The sequence below is a fragment of the Corylus avellana genome, chromosome 1, assembly GCF_965113065.1.
Source record: "Corylus avellana chromosome 1, dhCorAvel1.hap1.2, whole genome shotgun sequence".
NCBI lineage: Eukaryota > Viridiplantae > Streptophyta > Magnoliopsida > Fagales > Betulaceae > Corylus > Corylus avellana.
In genome coordinates, this window is record NC_142490.1 from 24,633,259 (window position 1) to 24,648,667 (window position 15,409).

The following is a 15,409-nucleotide window of genomic DNA, read 5'->3' on the forward strand; positions in this document are numbered from 1 at the left end:
TTCAGCCATGTTTTTTCTGCTGACTTTCAGTCAAATTGTAAAATATATATATATAATAAAAAAAGGTTTCAATATCCAATTTCACAGTTTCATAATTTCACTCTATTAATGTTTTCACCTGGTTGGTCAGTTGACTCGCTGCATCTGTGGATCAAATTCCAAGTAACTACACTAGTTTCAACTACAAATCACCATATAACATGTTACTCTGATCCCACAACAAGCAAAAGAGAATGAAAAAAAGAAAAGTAAAACAGAACAAAACAAACAAGAATAATCACAATAAAACTAACAATAGATATCCATACAAAATGCTAAATCGAAGTTTTTTTACTGCATTTTCTTACTGAGGTGTGCATACAACTCAGTTATCCAGCAATATGACCAAATTTAAAACAAAAGGTCTCCTTAAATTTAGCTCTTCAATGTCTTGCAACAAAAGGACCATCATTCTCTGTTCACCATTACCAAAACAACACTTGAATGGATCCGATTGCAGAAAAAGCTTTGAATGGACCATCATTCTTTGCAGATACTTCTGTGAAGTGCCTTGAGATAACCAACATCCAAAAGATCACATGCTACTGAGCAGGGAAAAGAAAAGGGATGTACATAGAGCAAGATAAAGAGAACTTACAATGGGAACCTGACCCCCTATGATAAACCTGCCTTGTTATCAAAGTAACGTTGAAACAATGTACTGCAATCAGCGCTGGCTATTGTATGGTGACCACCTTTCACCCCGCCAATGCAGTCGTCGAGAATAGGGTACATTTTCTGGTACCTGTTGAGGATATCGTGTGAAACTACGTGTACTCCCACTCCCACTCCCACTCCCCGTTGACTGCCCAGGCATTTGCCGGAAACGGGGTCGACCATATGAAGAAAAGGAGGACCTATTTTGTGATGACCAGGAACGGGAATTACCCTCCAATGACCACCCAGACATTTGCCGATGATGCGGGGAAGTACCCTCTGATGACCACCCAAAGACTTGCCGATGATGGGGCACACGCACGGACGACAAGTTGCTCGGTATAGTAGCAGTACCAGTATTACCATGAGTCCCTCGAGTGGTTTGCCTCAGACGCGGCATACTTTCTGATGACAAATTGTTGTTCCTTCCGTTGATGGGACTGACCTCCATATCATATTCCGCCCTCGCTCTCCTATAATGCGACTGTTCTATATCACTTGGAACATCCGATAGACCGACCATGAGGGAGAACCCAAGAGAGCAAAACATGAAATCGAAAATGGAAGTCACCCAGTCACTAAAATCTACTGAGAGAGTGTTTTCTTCGCTACTCTCTTCCCCAACAACCTCTGGATGAAGTGAGCTAAGAACATCCTCCAACTCCCTTTCCCGTTCCAGCCTTGTCCAATCTCTCTGTCGCATAGGGTCCACATCCGCAGGCCGAACGGATGGGTGTTCAGACCTTGCATGCTTCCTGAGTTCAGAATAGGTCGCACTAAAGTCACACATCTCAGAAGAACAACTTCTTGCCTTGGAATTCATGAATTTACGAGCTGGCTCTACTATACTGTACCCATAAACCTCTCCTCGACAAAGAGGGCAGAAAAGTTGTGGTTGCAATTGGCTCCCACAATACCTTGCTTGCCCAGGCTCCGACCCATCTTCCCTGCTGTGAAATGCTGAGCTTGTAAGAGGATTTTCTTGCAGTAGTGCTATTGAGGCATGTGGTGCAAATGACTTACAGAACTGATCAAGACAATTGGAGTGCCTGTAGCTGGTGTTGCACATGTAAGGGCGGCAGCCTTTCTCATAGGAGGAACACTTTAGAAGAACAGCATTATGAGGGTGTTCCATGCATATTGGGCACCTAGCTTCCTCCCATTCTTTCACATCGGCAGCTGATCCCAATTGTTCTTCTACTTTATATCGCTCCATGGTCATGGAGCTACTAGAGTAAGAAGATGCCCTTGAGTGAGCAGACAAGGTTCTAACCTTTGGCATTTCGGAAGTTAAGAAGTTGGCCACAAGAACTAAAATCTGCCATAAAACCAGCACATCATAATATTAATTAAATCCAGCACATCTGCAATGCATATAGGAATGCAATTGCAATTCCTAGTCACTAAATCAAAGCATAACAAAAAAACCAAAAAAAAAAAAAGAGTAATGCTACATACCACACAAACATCCTATAAAATTTCCCAACAGGCTGATGTGGTAAGGTATAGTAGCCATTGGGTTTTTTTTAACAAGGGTTGATTGAAGGGCTACTAGACCTCGTCATGTCAGCTTTGTGGGATATTTGTGTAGTATATAGCATTACTCCCAAAAAAATGTCTACAATTGCACGTGCAGTTAATGTATCGACAAAATTTAAAGTTTGAACATACATTAATTACATTTTTAAAATAACATAAAATTAAAAAGACAGAAATAAAAGCCTATAACAAGAACATAATCAACTGAAACCTAGATTAATTTAAAAAAACTGTTGAAGTACAAACCGTTCTCTAGTACAAAATAATTGATTAAGTACAAGATATATTAAAGCCTTCTTTGTCATATATAAAATAATCTCAAGAAGACAAAGAATCCCAACCAGCAAAACTCCAAAAATTTAAATTGCAAGCTTTAGTGCATTTTTCTTAATCAAGGTAGCATAACCAGCTTTTCAGAAGTCCTTCTACAAGCTATTTGAATGGATTAGGATAAGAAGTGAAGAACAGTTTCAAGTGCTAAAGAACTAAAGAGGAGGTTTTCATAGAGCTACTTAAAAGCTAAAGGTCTACAACATAATCCAACAGCTACTCTACATTTTCCTTTAGATCCAAATACAAAATCAATCCTTGCTACCCACTAATAATGTCTTTCCACAAGTCATTACATGTTATCATTTATTGTATCAAATTATGCTCCTTGCTGTTTTGAAAATTGACATGACATTGCTATTACCTTCTCAAATACTGTAACTACTCATAAACAAGAGAGTTGGCAATGCAGTTAAGGGGAACTTCTAGATGAATGGCACTAGAGAGAAACATCTGCAAGAATTTGGGACAGTGGACTAAATAAGAAAATAAACTTTTCAAAAAAACAAAACAAAACAAAAAAGAATGATACTCCTAGAGTCCGAGTCATTAGTTTTCATGAAGAGTGTGAAGAAGATTCCAGCCAACTACAAAGCAAACAAAACTCTGATAGAGGGTCGCTGCGAGCCATTGCAATGGAACTGGTCTTGCAAGATCAAATACAATCATAGAGAATGCAACCATCGGTCCATTGCACAGTTGAGTTTGCAATCCACCACAATAAATCGTCCAGTTGGTCTGCAAATTTGCATTGATCTTCTGAAGACCTTGTTCCTCTGAAGCAAAACAACTCCATGAGGGTTTTGCTTGGCCCCATCTCTGTCATGCTTCAAACCAAAAAAAAAAATAACACATCCTACTTTATGATAGAATCTGCTGTTCCATCAAATCTTAGAACTTAATGTCTCAACCGATTATTATCTAATCAATCATTGCCAGCATTGGCTTGCCAATAACCTTGAGAATCTTCCATTTAGTTTGAAAGTCTTTATAGATAAGAACTTGGTCCTCAAATGCAAAATAATTCTACTAGGGTTGCTTAGCCTCCATGACATCTATCTAATGAGAATTTCTAAAGGTGAATGAATAAAAATAATAGGGTTCTCAATTTTCCACTTTCCAAGGACAAACAACTAGTAGAAATTCTTCAAATTAAGCCACCAGTACAGGACAAGCACCAGCTCATCTCTGTGATTCATGTTTACATTACTTAAATTGTATCGTTATGCTCTTCAATGAACCTCACTTGAAGATGTTTGTCAGGTACAGTACATCGCACACCAATTTATCAACAACAACCTACTTGCTAGTTATCAACACACAAAGCGCACACATAGCCCCCTAGGTCTTAAAAAAAAGTTAGGCAAAATCCAACAAAACAGCAAGCCAATTATGAACTAATAATAAAGCAAAACTAAGCATGCCTCCAAGCCTTTTTTTTTTTTTTCCTTAAATTCCAAACATCATTTGAAATTTCTCCAAACTCAAAGGGCTCCTAGATTCTTTTCAGAAATTAAAAACTATCTTCAACATAGAATTTCATAACTTTTCACCAGGAAAAGATCTGAAATTAATCGTAGTCAAATATTTTATATCTTTGTCATCAGTACTTGGCAGAGAATACATGACCAACGAACTCTGTTTCAAATGAGACTCTCTCCTAGAAAAATGTAACGAAAGTTGAGATCTTGGGTTCAAATATACCATTATCATCAGCCCATATGCATGAGTCAAAATTCAAACCCACTTGGCACCTACCCACCGGAATTGCAAAAACATCATGACCCCAAGCTCATAACAAGCCCATTGGTTTCGTGATACTTCGATCAAGAAAATTGAAACAAAAAATTTCTTAATTCATAGGTAACTATTTTTTTGAATCTTGTTTTCCCTAATCCTTTTTCCCACAAAGAAACAAAAAAAAATTTCTATATTAAGAAAAACCACCTGCCGGAAAATCAAAGACCCATTATGGAGAGGGCGTTGTGGGTTCAAATCCACAGATTTCTTCAATAGAAAACCTCAAGAAACATAACAAAGCTACGCAGATTTTCACAAAAAGATATATTCAAAGGCCAAACCAACAAAATTAATCAAAACCCAGATATAAAAACAACCCAATAATCAGCATCATCAGTAAAACAAATTAGCATACCCATTCAAAACAAAATAGATGAGGAAAACAGGAAAAATATGAAATTTACCGGAGACTTTGGAAACTCCTAGAGAGCTTGATGCAGACGCGGAGTCAATTGTGAGCAAGTCTTACATGTATTATGTATATATCACAGAAAAAGCACCGTCTTCTTGTATTGTGAAAGTACACAATTACCCCCAAAGCACAATAAGTTTTGAAGAGTTACCTTGGCCCATTAGGCCAGGCCCACACATTAGGGCCCCTTTTGTTACATCTACTATTCGTTCACATTTTCAAGAAAACTAAAAAATATAAATAAAAAAGACGAAAATATTGATTGAGCACCATCTACCAACTACCATGTATTTATATCTCCTTCAATCTCGGTTTTCAATTTTTTTTTTTTTTAATTTTTTTATTGTAATGTGAAAATTTAAAATAAAACAACAATAACTGTTATGATCAAATGGTCCAATCTAATTAGGGCCTATTTGAGTTTACGGTTTTAAAAAGTGCGATTTGAAAACATGATTTTTAAAAACGCAGTTAATTGTTTTGTAAAATCGCAGTTTAACCCTTAAAACGCAGTTTAGCCTTTAAAATTATACGTTTGCAAAAAAGTACCAATTTGCCTACAAATTGAATTTGCGTTTTCAAATCGTAATTTTTTAAAAACGTAATCTAAGACAATCCATTTTCTACGATTTAGTTTAAAATCGTTCTTTTTGTGTTACGAAATTACAATCCCAAATGTGAAGGAGATGTTTGGAGACCAAAGGTTGTGCTACTAGGCTGAACACAAAATGTGTCTACTTAATGCTAAAACAGTTGAAGGAACTTCAATTTGAGATCATTGTATGCATGTCTAAACAAATTGGTGGTGGCGCGGGACGCGATTGAGAGGGTGATTGCGGCTAGGTGCTTTGTAGCAAGGGGGTTTTTGGACCCATGTGCGGCAGAGGCTTGGGCGGGATTGCAGGCCATTCGGCTGAGGCACGAGCTTCATCTATCTCATATTCAATTGGAGGGTGACGCACAAGTCATCGTAGATGCGGTCAATTCAAAAGAGAAAGATTGGAGCAATATTGGTCATATCGTGGAAGATATGCAAAGGAACTGAGGTCTTTTTCTCAGTGGCAGGTTCTCCATGTGAAACGATTGACCAATAATGCGACTCATACTCTGGCTAAATTAGCGACAACAAAAGGGATACGAAGATTATGGTTGGGGAGTACCCCTAATTGTATTCGTGATATTACTCTGATGGAGCATTTTAGCCCGTCAGTTGGTTGATTTTTAATGAAACAAGTTCTATTTCCTCAAAATAAAATAAAATAAACAAATTGGAGGTCTTGAGTGTTGAGATTGATGTTGAATCTCAAGTGGATATGATCATCCACTTCACTGAAAATCTTTCAGTGAAGCATGGCACTGAAAGAGAAACTGCCCAAAGTGTCTGACTTCCAAATGACAAGGTAAAAATTCTTCAATTTTTACAACAAGTTCTCTTCTTTACTCTATATTTAACTATTGTCATACATGCTTCCTACGTTTCAAGAGCCAAAAAGTTAAAGTTATATAATTTTTTAAGCTTATTTTTTACTCTCTCTCACCCCCATTGGTTTAAAACTAATAACAAAATAATATTTAACTAAAACAAAGAAAGGTATAGGAAGTTTGATGTTTGATTTTTAAAAAAAATTGCTCTCTAAATTTAATAAAATAAGTTTTCCTCCTCAAATTTAACTTCTATTTAAAGAACCATTATATATATTGGCCATGTTTATATGTCTATTCCAAAACAACATTTGTACTTTGGTTGGCTGTTAGAGCCTACTTCTCAACTGGGTAAAGGATGGAAAACTAGGGTTATAAAGGGGAGATCTTAGGCATGGGAAGCCTCACAAGAAAGAAGAAAGAACTGCTTATATTCTTTGAGAGAAGTCTCAACATGGCGGATTAGGATCCCTCGCATTATTGGGAGAAAATGAGAATCTCATATTCTCAATCCTGACCGTCCAATTTAATCCCATAGTCTACAGCTTGCCACATATCCCACTATAATTAAATACTAAAATATTAATTAAAATAAATCAAAATTAAAATAATAAAAAAATCAAATCAAATAATAAAAAAGCTGGGGTGGCCGGCCACCCTAGATGAGTTTAAGGGTGGCTTTGGGCACCCTAGACTGCCACCACCCCCAATGGCCAAAAAAAATTTTGAAATTGCTATGGGGGTGGATCGGCTACCCCCGAGGGCCAATTGGGGGTAGTCATAGCCCTTGGGGTTGGTCCGTCCTCTCCCAAAGTCCAAATTAAAAAAAAAAAAAATTAAAATTGTTTTGGCCATTGGAGGTGGCCGAACCACCCCCAAGGGCCATGAGGTGGCCGAAGCTACCCCTAAACTCAACTGGGGTGGCCGGCCACCCCAGCTTTTTTATTATTTTTTTGTTATTTGATTTGATTTTTTTTTAATTTTTATTTATTTTTTAAAAGTTAATTAGTATTTTTAGTATTTAATTTATAGTGGGACACGTGACAAGCTAAGACCGTATGATCAAATTGGACGGTCAGGATTGAGAATATGAGATTCTCATTTTCTCCCAATAATGGGAGGGGATCCTGATCCCAACATGGCAAGGCCAATGAATTCGTGTATATATATATATATATATATATATATATATATATATATAAGGAGAATCGGGAAAGGGAAAATTAAGGGTCTTTGCCACTCCTGATTGAAGAAATAAGAGGATAAAAAGTGATAATGCTTCCAAACACTCGGTAAAAAACGGTCCATCTAACAACAAGATGTACACCTACATTCGCACGTTTAGAAATCTTCACAGCTTTCTATTTGGGGATGAAAAGCAATTGGAGCTAAATATTAGAAATAAGAATTGTTTAAAGGAAGGATAGAGTATGTTATAATGTGATACATGTGTTTTTGATTTGGACACTACTATTGATACGTCAAAATCACTTTACTTTTAATTCAATGAAAAGTTCAATGAATTTTACATTGGTCCCTTTGTATGCAGCATCGCAATTTAGTTGATAGATCCATATGTTATCTGATCTATCAACTGTTCTTTCATAGATCAGATAACATATTTCTATATTTTCTATCATTTTCCTTTTTGTCTTTGCATGCAGCATCGCAATTTAGTTGAAGCCCCAAAATGTGTCAGAAGGATGAACAAATTTGACCTAATTACAAAAGCTAAATAAATAATAATAATTAATTTAAAAAATTATAGGGGAGAGACCCGCATAGAGAGAGAACAAAACTGACTTGGCCCATCACCTTTGTGGGCTAACTTTTTAGTGAATGTTCATCATCACATGCCTGACTTAATCACCGAGTAATCTTTTTAGAGTAAGGTCCGTTTAAGTTTATGATTTATTTTTTGAGTAAATATATAATAAATTCTTGAGTCAACCATCCAAAATTTTTAAAATTTCTAAGTCTTTTTTTTTGAAAATTTACTCCATCGGTCAATGGAAATGACAATAAAATCATTGCCGTCAAAATTTTTTAATAACCATTAGTACAAAACGCACCGTTTCACCTCATTAAAATATTAATTTTTTGGATAAATACAAAATTGGTCCATGTGATTGGCCTAATTTACAAATCACTCCCTGTGGTTTAAAAAATAATTTATAGATCCTTAGGGTAGGCCAAAATAACATTTTACTCTTTGAACTCATTTTCCGTTAAATGACTTAACGGAAACCGTTATATTGCCACATTACACCCAATAAAAATAAGACACGTGTTCTTTTTTATTTATGCTTTTAAAAAATGACAAATAAGCTTTTTCACGTCATTTTGAGGTTCGAACACACACTCCACGTCAAATTAAATAAACATAATCCCTCTATATACCATGTGCAGTTGTCGTCTTCATCTTTTCCACCGATTTTTGCCACTGTCGTCTTCGTCTTCACCAAAAAAAATGACACAGAGAGAGAGAGGAATAGATTGTTTCCGATGCCCGAAAACAATTTTTGAATATGCTTCAATGCCCAAAAGCAAATCTAAATTTTCATAGAAAGACTGTCCATAAATGCACTAATCCAAAAACGCAGATGCCCAAAAATCTCAGAGTAACTCACAGATTGAAGGTCACACCCATCAGAAGATGATGACTAACGCAAGAATTGTTTGGGAAGATAAAGACGACGGTGGCACAGGGGATATAGAGGGATTAGGTTTATTTAATTTGACGTGGAGTGTGTGTTGGAGCCTCAAAATGACGTGAAAAAAGCTTATTTGTCATTTTTTAAAAGCATAATTAAAAAGAACATGTGTCTTATTTTATTGGGTATAATGTGGCAATGTAACAATTTCCGTTAAGTCATTTAACGGAAAATGAGTTGAGGAAGTAAAATGTTATTTTGGCCTACCCTAGGGACCTATAAATTATTTTTTAATCCACAGGGAGTGATTTGTAAATTAGGCCAACCACATGGACCAATTTTACATTTATCCCTTAATTTTTTATTAATTTAATTTTAAAATAAATCTAAATAATAATAATAATAATAATAATAATAATTAAAAAAAAAATTAATATTTTAATGAAGTGAATCGGTGCATTTTGAATTTGACTAACAATTATTAAAAGATTTCAACAGCAGGAATTTTATTGTCATTTCCATTGACTCCGGAATTAAATTTTCGAAGAAAAAAAAAAGCTTAGGGATTTAAAAATTTTGGAGGGTATTTACCCTTATTTTTTACAATATATTATTTATTTAAAAATCATTGTTTTCACTTTTTGAGAGCAAAATTATTAATTAAGTTTTTTATATTTAAGTCTTTTAATATTTACTTTTGAATTAATAATATGGCTAATCCACTTAATTAATTGTGATCATGTGACATTATTGATGGTAGGATGTTATCAATATTAGAAAAAAAAAAAAAAAAAAAAAAAAAGAAGGAAACAAACAAAGTTTAAACCACAAATTATTCATATACAAGTGAAGTAGAAGATGAATATAGCTGGGCTAGCAAAAACAGGTTTACGGGTCGGGTTCATATCAACCTGATTAACCTGTCAACTCATTTATGTTAACTCAAACCAAATACGTTTATTAAACGGGTCATAAACTCGTTTATGACTCGAACCCTAAACATAAAACTACGTGTAGTGTTCGTATCAGGTTCGCAGGTCGTGGGTTAAATTGTCAGCCCTAAATATAAATATAGCTTATTAATTTTTTTAATAAAAAATTAAAAATTAAAAACAAAATCAATTTCTAAGTTTTTGTTGTGTTAAACACTATTTCCTCCGTCAGTACTCATAGAATTTTTACCATTTCAATCAATATCACCAAAGTATACTCATATCATACCATATGAAATCATAATTATATCTAGAACAATAATAAATTCTTTTAAAAAAAAAACCCACAATAAAAATAATTTTTTCAAAAAAATAATATGTACTTTCTTTTTTTAAAAAAAATAATAATAATAATAATAATATAATGCATACTGAGGAAGTTGGTGAAGACTCCGCCTCTCGTCAATGGGGTGAAAAACCCCCTCTTTTCGTAAGGTTGGTGGAGAAGCACCTCCACCGCTAATGACCGGTCAACATTAGATGGTTTAATAAAGCTTTCAATTAATAAAATATGTATATATATATATATATATATATTCCATAAAAAATATTTAAAAATCTAATTATAATTAATATTATTTAATTATAGTTCCTAATTATGATAAATAAGTAAATAAAAAATACATTAATAATATTTGATTCTCTTAAAAACTTAAATACACTAACCGGATATTCTATATTTCATTTGAAATGGAAATGATGATTTTCCTTCATTATTAAAATAAAGCTTAACAAATTTGATAACGTTAAATAAGAGAATTAAATAATATTAAAGATGGAATGGGACTCTAAAAACTAATTCTCATTGGGCTACTACTATGCACCGACTGGAATGGCGGGTTCCTAGTGTTTTAATGGGCTTCGTTTTATAGGCATGAAGAAAACCCAACACCTGCATAGGTGCCGAAAGGCCTAAATTTGCCAAAAAGCCTAAGGCCCCACATTGAGCCTGGGGGCCCACAAAAGGAAGAAACCCCAACACTTGTATAGGCGCCTGAAGGCCTAAATCCGCCAAAAAGCCTAAAGCCCCATATTGAGCCCAAAGGCCCACGAAAGAAATGGCCACTAATGCACCACGAATTCAACAAATCTACAAAGATCACTCAATTAAATCAACTACACGTGTCAAACAATAAAGAAGTTCAAATTCAGATTCGGCAAACAAACTCAATCCTATCAAACAACCTCGATTTTGTCAAACAAAGTTCAAGTACGGTGCTGAATTCGGCAAACAAACTCAATCCTATCAAACAACCTCGATTTTGTCAAACAAAGTTCAAGTACGGTCAAAACCATCATATAGCCTCTCCAATAGGGGTTGCGGATGAAATCTGCCTGGACAACAAACTCCATACTTTTGGGGAATCAAGTGAGAGTCCCTTGCTTGGACAACAAACTCTATATTTTTGGGGAATTAAGTGAGAGTCCCTCTACGAATCTCACACACACGGAGCAAGGTGGTGTAGTGAATTCACAATAGCAAACAACAATAAAATAACAACTTTTTTTAAACCAAGATTCTATCAAGAAATCAAGACAAAATGAATAGAAAATCCGACTTTTAAAATCATCGTTTAATTTGAAATGTAATTTATTGACTTTTTATTTATTGGTGATTTCAAAAGGTACATCACATTTGGGATGACTCTAGGATAACTTATAACATTACTCTTCATATTAGGTCTGCTGTATTTATAACAATAAGCAAACTTGGAGTAAAAGTAAACCTAAACCTATTATGGACATTTCTAGAATAATAATAGTTTCCTCCCATGACCACCGACGACGGGGCACACGCACGTAGAAGTTGCTCGGAATAGTAGCATAACCAGTATTACCATGAGTCCCTCGAGTGGTTTGCCTCAGACGCGGCATACTCTCTGATGGGTGTTCAGACCTTGCATGCTTCCTGAGTTCTGAATAGGTCCCACAGAAGTCGCACATCTCAGAAGAACAACTTCTTGCCTTGGAATTCATGAATTCACGAGCTGGCTCTACTATACTGCACCCATAAACCTCTCCTCGACAAAGAGGGCAGAAAAGTTTTGGTTGCAATTGGCTCCCACAATACCTTGCTTGACCAGGCTCCGACCCATCTTCCCTCCTGCTGCGAAATGCTGAACTTGTAAGAGGATTTTCTTGCAGTAGTGCATTTGAGGCATGTGGTGCAAATGACTCACAGAACCGATCAAGACAATAGGAGTGTCTGTAGCTGGTGTCGCACATGTAAGGGCGGCAGCCTTTCTTATAGGAGGAACACTTTAGAAGAACAGCATTATGAGGGTGTTCCATACAGATTGGGCACCTAGCTTCCTCCCATTCTTTCACATCGGCAGCTGATCCCAATTGTTCTTCTACTTTATATTTCTCCATGGTCATGGAGCTGCTAGAGTAAGAAGATGCCCTGGAGTGAGCAGACAAGGTTCTAACCTTTGGCATTTCGGAAGTTAAGAAGTTGGCCACAAGAACTAAAATCTGCCATAAAACCAGCACATCATAACTGTAAACATCATAATATTAATTAAATATCAAGCACATCGGCAATGCATATAGGAATGCAATTGCAATTCCTAGTCACTAAATCAAACCATAGCACAAAACAAACAAAACAAAAAAGTAATTATACATACCACATAAACATCTTATAAAATTTCCCAAAAAGCTGATGTGGTAAGGTATAGAAGCCATTGGATTTTTTTTTTTTTTAATAAGGGCTGATCGAAGGGCTACTAGACCTCGTTATGTCAGCTTTGTGGGATATTTGTGTAGTATATAGCATTAATCCCAAAAAAATGTCTACAATTGAACGTGCAGTTAATGTATCGACAGAATTTAAATTTTGAACATAGATTAATTAGATTTTTAAAATAAAATAAAAAAGACAGAAAAAAGCCTATAACAAGTACAAAATCAACTAAAACCTAGATTATTTTAAAAAAACTGTTGAAGTACAAATCGTTCTCTAGTACAAAATAATTGATCAAGTACAAGATATATTAAAACCTTCTTTGTCATATATAAAATAATCTCAAGAAGACAAAGAATCCCAACCAGCAAAGCTCCAAAAATTTAAATTGCAAGCTTTAGTGCATTTTTCTTAATCAAGGTAGCATAACCAGCTTTTTAGAAGTCCTTCTACAAGCTATTTGAATAGATTAGGATAAGAAGTGAAGAACAGTTTCAAGTGCTAAAGAACTAAAGAGGAGGTTTTTATAGAGCTACTTAAAAGCTAAAGGTCTACAACATAATCCAACAGCTACTCTATATTTTACTTTAGATCCAACTACAAAATCAATCCTTGCTACCAACTAATAATGTCTTTCCACAAGTCATTACATGTTATCATTTCTCGTATCAAATTATGCTCCTTACTGTTTTAAAAATTGACATGACATTGCTATTACCTTCTCAAATACTGTAACTACTTGGCAATGCAGTTAAGGGGAACTTCTAGATGAATGGCACTAGAGAGAATTACAGCATCTGCAAGAATTTGGGAAAGTGGACTAAATAAGAAAATAAACTTTCAAAAAAACAAAACAAACAAAAAGAATGATACTCCTAGAGTCCGAGTCATTAGTTTTCATGAAGAGTGAAGAAGATTCCAGCCAACTACAACGCAAACAAAGCTCTGATAGAGGGTCGCAGTGAGCCATTGCAATGGAACTGGTCTTGCAAGATCAAATACCATCATAGGGAATGCAACCATTGGTCCATTGCACAGTTGAGTTTGCAATCCACCACAATAAATCGTCCAGTTGGTCTGCAAATTTGCATTGATCTTCTGAAGACCTTGTTCCTCTGAAGCAAAACAACTCCATGAGGGTTTGCTTGGTCCCATCTCTGTCATGCTTCAAACCAAAAAACACAATAACACATCCTACTTTATGATAGAATCAGCTGTTCCATCAAATCTTAGAACTTAATGTCTCAACCTATTATCATCTAATCAATCATTGCCAGCATTGGCTTGCCAATAACCTTGAGAATCTTCCATTTACTTTGAAAGTCTTTATAGATAAGAACTTGGTCCTCAAATGCAAAATAATTCTACTAGGGTTGCTTAGCCTCCATGACATCTATCTAATGAGAATTTCTAAAGGTGAATGAATAAAAATAATAGGGTTCTCAATTTTCCACTTTCCAAGGACAAACAACTAGTAGAAATTCTTCAAATTAAGCCACCAGTATAGGACAAGCACTAGCACATCTCTTCAATGAACCTCACTTGAAGATGTTTGTCAGGTACAGTACATCGCACACAAGTTAGCTACTTGCTAGTTATCAACACACAAAGCGCACACATAACCCCCTAGGTCTTAAAAAAAAAAAAAAAAAAAAAAAAGGCAAAATCGAACAAAACGGCAAGCCAATTATGAACTAATAATAAAGCAAAACTAAACATGCCTCCAAGCCTTTTTTTTTTTCTTTCCTTTAATTCCAAACATCATTTGAAATTTCTCCAAACTCAAAGGGCTCCTAGATGCTTTTCAGAAATTACAAACTATCTTCAACTTAGAATTTCATAACTTTTCACCAGGAAAAGATCTGAAATTAATCTTAGTCAAATATTTTATATCTTTGTCATCAGTACGTGGCAGAGAATACATGACCAACGAACTCTGTTTCAAATATGAGACTCTCTCCTAGAAAAATGTAACGAAAGTTAAGATCTTGGGTTCAAATATACCATTATCATCAGCCCATATGCATGAGTCAAAATTCAAACCCACTTGGCACCTACCCACCGGAATTGCAAAAACATCATGACCCCAAAACTCATAACATGCCCATTGGTTTCGTGATACTTCGATCAAGAAAATTGAAACAAAAAATTTCTTAATTCATAGGTTAATATTTTTTTGAATCTTGTTTTCCCTAATCCTTTTCCCACAAAGAAACTATTTTTTTTTTTTTCTATATTAAGAAAAACCTGCACCTGCCGGAAAATCAAAGACCCATTATGGAGAGGGCGTTGTGGGTTCAAATCCACAGATTTCTTCAAAAGAAAACCTCAAGAAACAAAACAAAGCTACGCAGATTTTCACAAAAAGATATATTCAAAGACCAAACCAACAAAATTAATCAAAACTCAGATATAATAACAACCCAATAATCAGCATCATCAGTAAAACAAATCATCATACCCATTCAAAACATAACAGATGAGGAAAACAGGAAAAATATGAATTTACCGGAGGCTTTGGAAACTCCTAGAGAGCTTGATGCAGGCGCGGAGTCAATTGTGAGCACAGAAAAGCACTGTCTTCTTGCATTGTGAAAGTACACAATTACCCCCCAAAGCCCAATAAGTTTTGAAGAGTTACCTTGACCCATTAGGCCAGGCCCACAAATTAGGGCCCTCTACTATTCGTTCACATTTTCAAGAAACCTCAAAAATATAAGTAAAAAAGACGAAATATTGATTGAGCACGATCTACCAACGACCATGTGTTTATGTCGAGAGTAACTGCAATGTGGTTGGTGCACAAAAACCTTGTTTTGTGTTCATCATTAAGTGGTTATCACATTAGTTGGAACACTCTAACAAAAAAAAAAAAAAA

General features: G+C 35.3%; 2 protein-coding genes across 7 annotated transcripts; both read right to left on the minus strand.

The window, feature by feature from the left end:
• Positions 1-261: 261 nt before the first annotated feature.
• LOC132168747 (uncharacterized) lies at positions 262-4,819 on the minus strand. Of its 2 annotated transcripts, none has more exons than XM_059579778.2 (2): positions 4,770-4,819; positions 262-2,014 (listed from the first exon to the last, which is right to left on the minus strand). In XM_059579778.2, the coding sequence occupies exon 2, from the start codon at positions 1,976-1,978 to the stop codon at positions 707-709; it is 1,272 nt and encodes a 423-aa protein (XP_059435761.2). In that variant the 5' UTR covers positions 1,979-2,014; positions 4,770-4,819; the 3' UTR covers positions 262-706. The 2 variants fall into 2 exon arrangements, with proteins under 2 accessions (XP_059435761.2, XP_059435762.2); XM_059579779.2 differs by lacking the exon at positions 4,770-4,819 and adding an exon at positions 2,930-3,011.
• A 6,705-nt stretch (positions 4,820-11,524) lies between these two features.
• On the minus strand, positions 11,525-15,116 carry LOC132168749 (uncharacterized). Of its 5 annotated transcripts, none has more exons than XM_059579780.2 (3): positions 15,041-15,103; positions 13,250-13,696; positions 11,525-12,320 (listed from the first exon to the last, which is right to left on the minus strand). In XM_059579780.2, exon 3 carries the CDS (start codon positions 12,282-12,284, stop codon positions 11,538-11,540), a length of 747 nt encoding a protein of 248 aa, XP_059435763.1. In that variant the 5' UTR covers positions 12,285-12,320; positions 13,250-13,696; positions 15,041-15,103; the 3' UTR covers positions 11,525-11,537. The 5 variants fall into 5 exon arrangements, with proteins under 5 accessions (XP_059435763.1, XP_059435764.1, XP_059435766.1 ...); XM_059579781.2 differs by having other exon boundaries at positions 13,250-13,646; positions 15,041-15,096; XM_059579783.2 differs by lacking the exon at positions 13,250-13,696 and having other exon boundaries at positions 15,041-15,116.
• Between the last annotated feature and the right edge of the window lie 293 nt (positions 15,117-15,409).

Bases quoted from the DNA above. Each gene is read 5' to 3' on its own strand.
- LOC132168747 (XM_059579778.2), bottom strand. From the start codon at position 1,978: ATGCCAAAGGTTAGAACCTTGTCTGCTCACTCAAGGGCATCTTCTTAC.
- LOC132168749 (XM_059579783.2), bottom strand. From the start codon at position 12,284: ATGCCAAAGGTTAGAACCTTGTCTGCTCACTCCAGGGCATCTTCTTAC.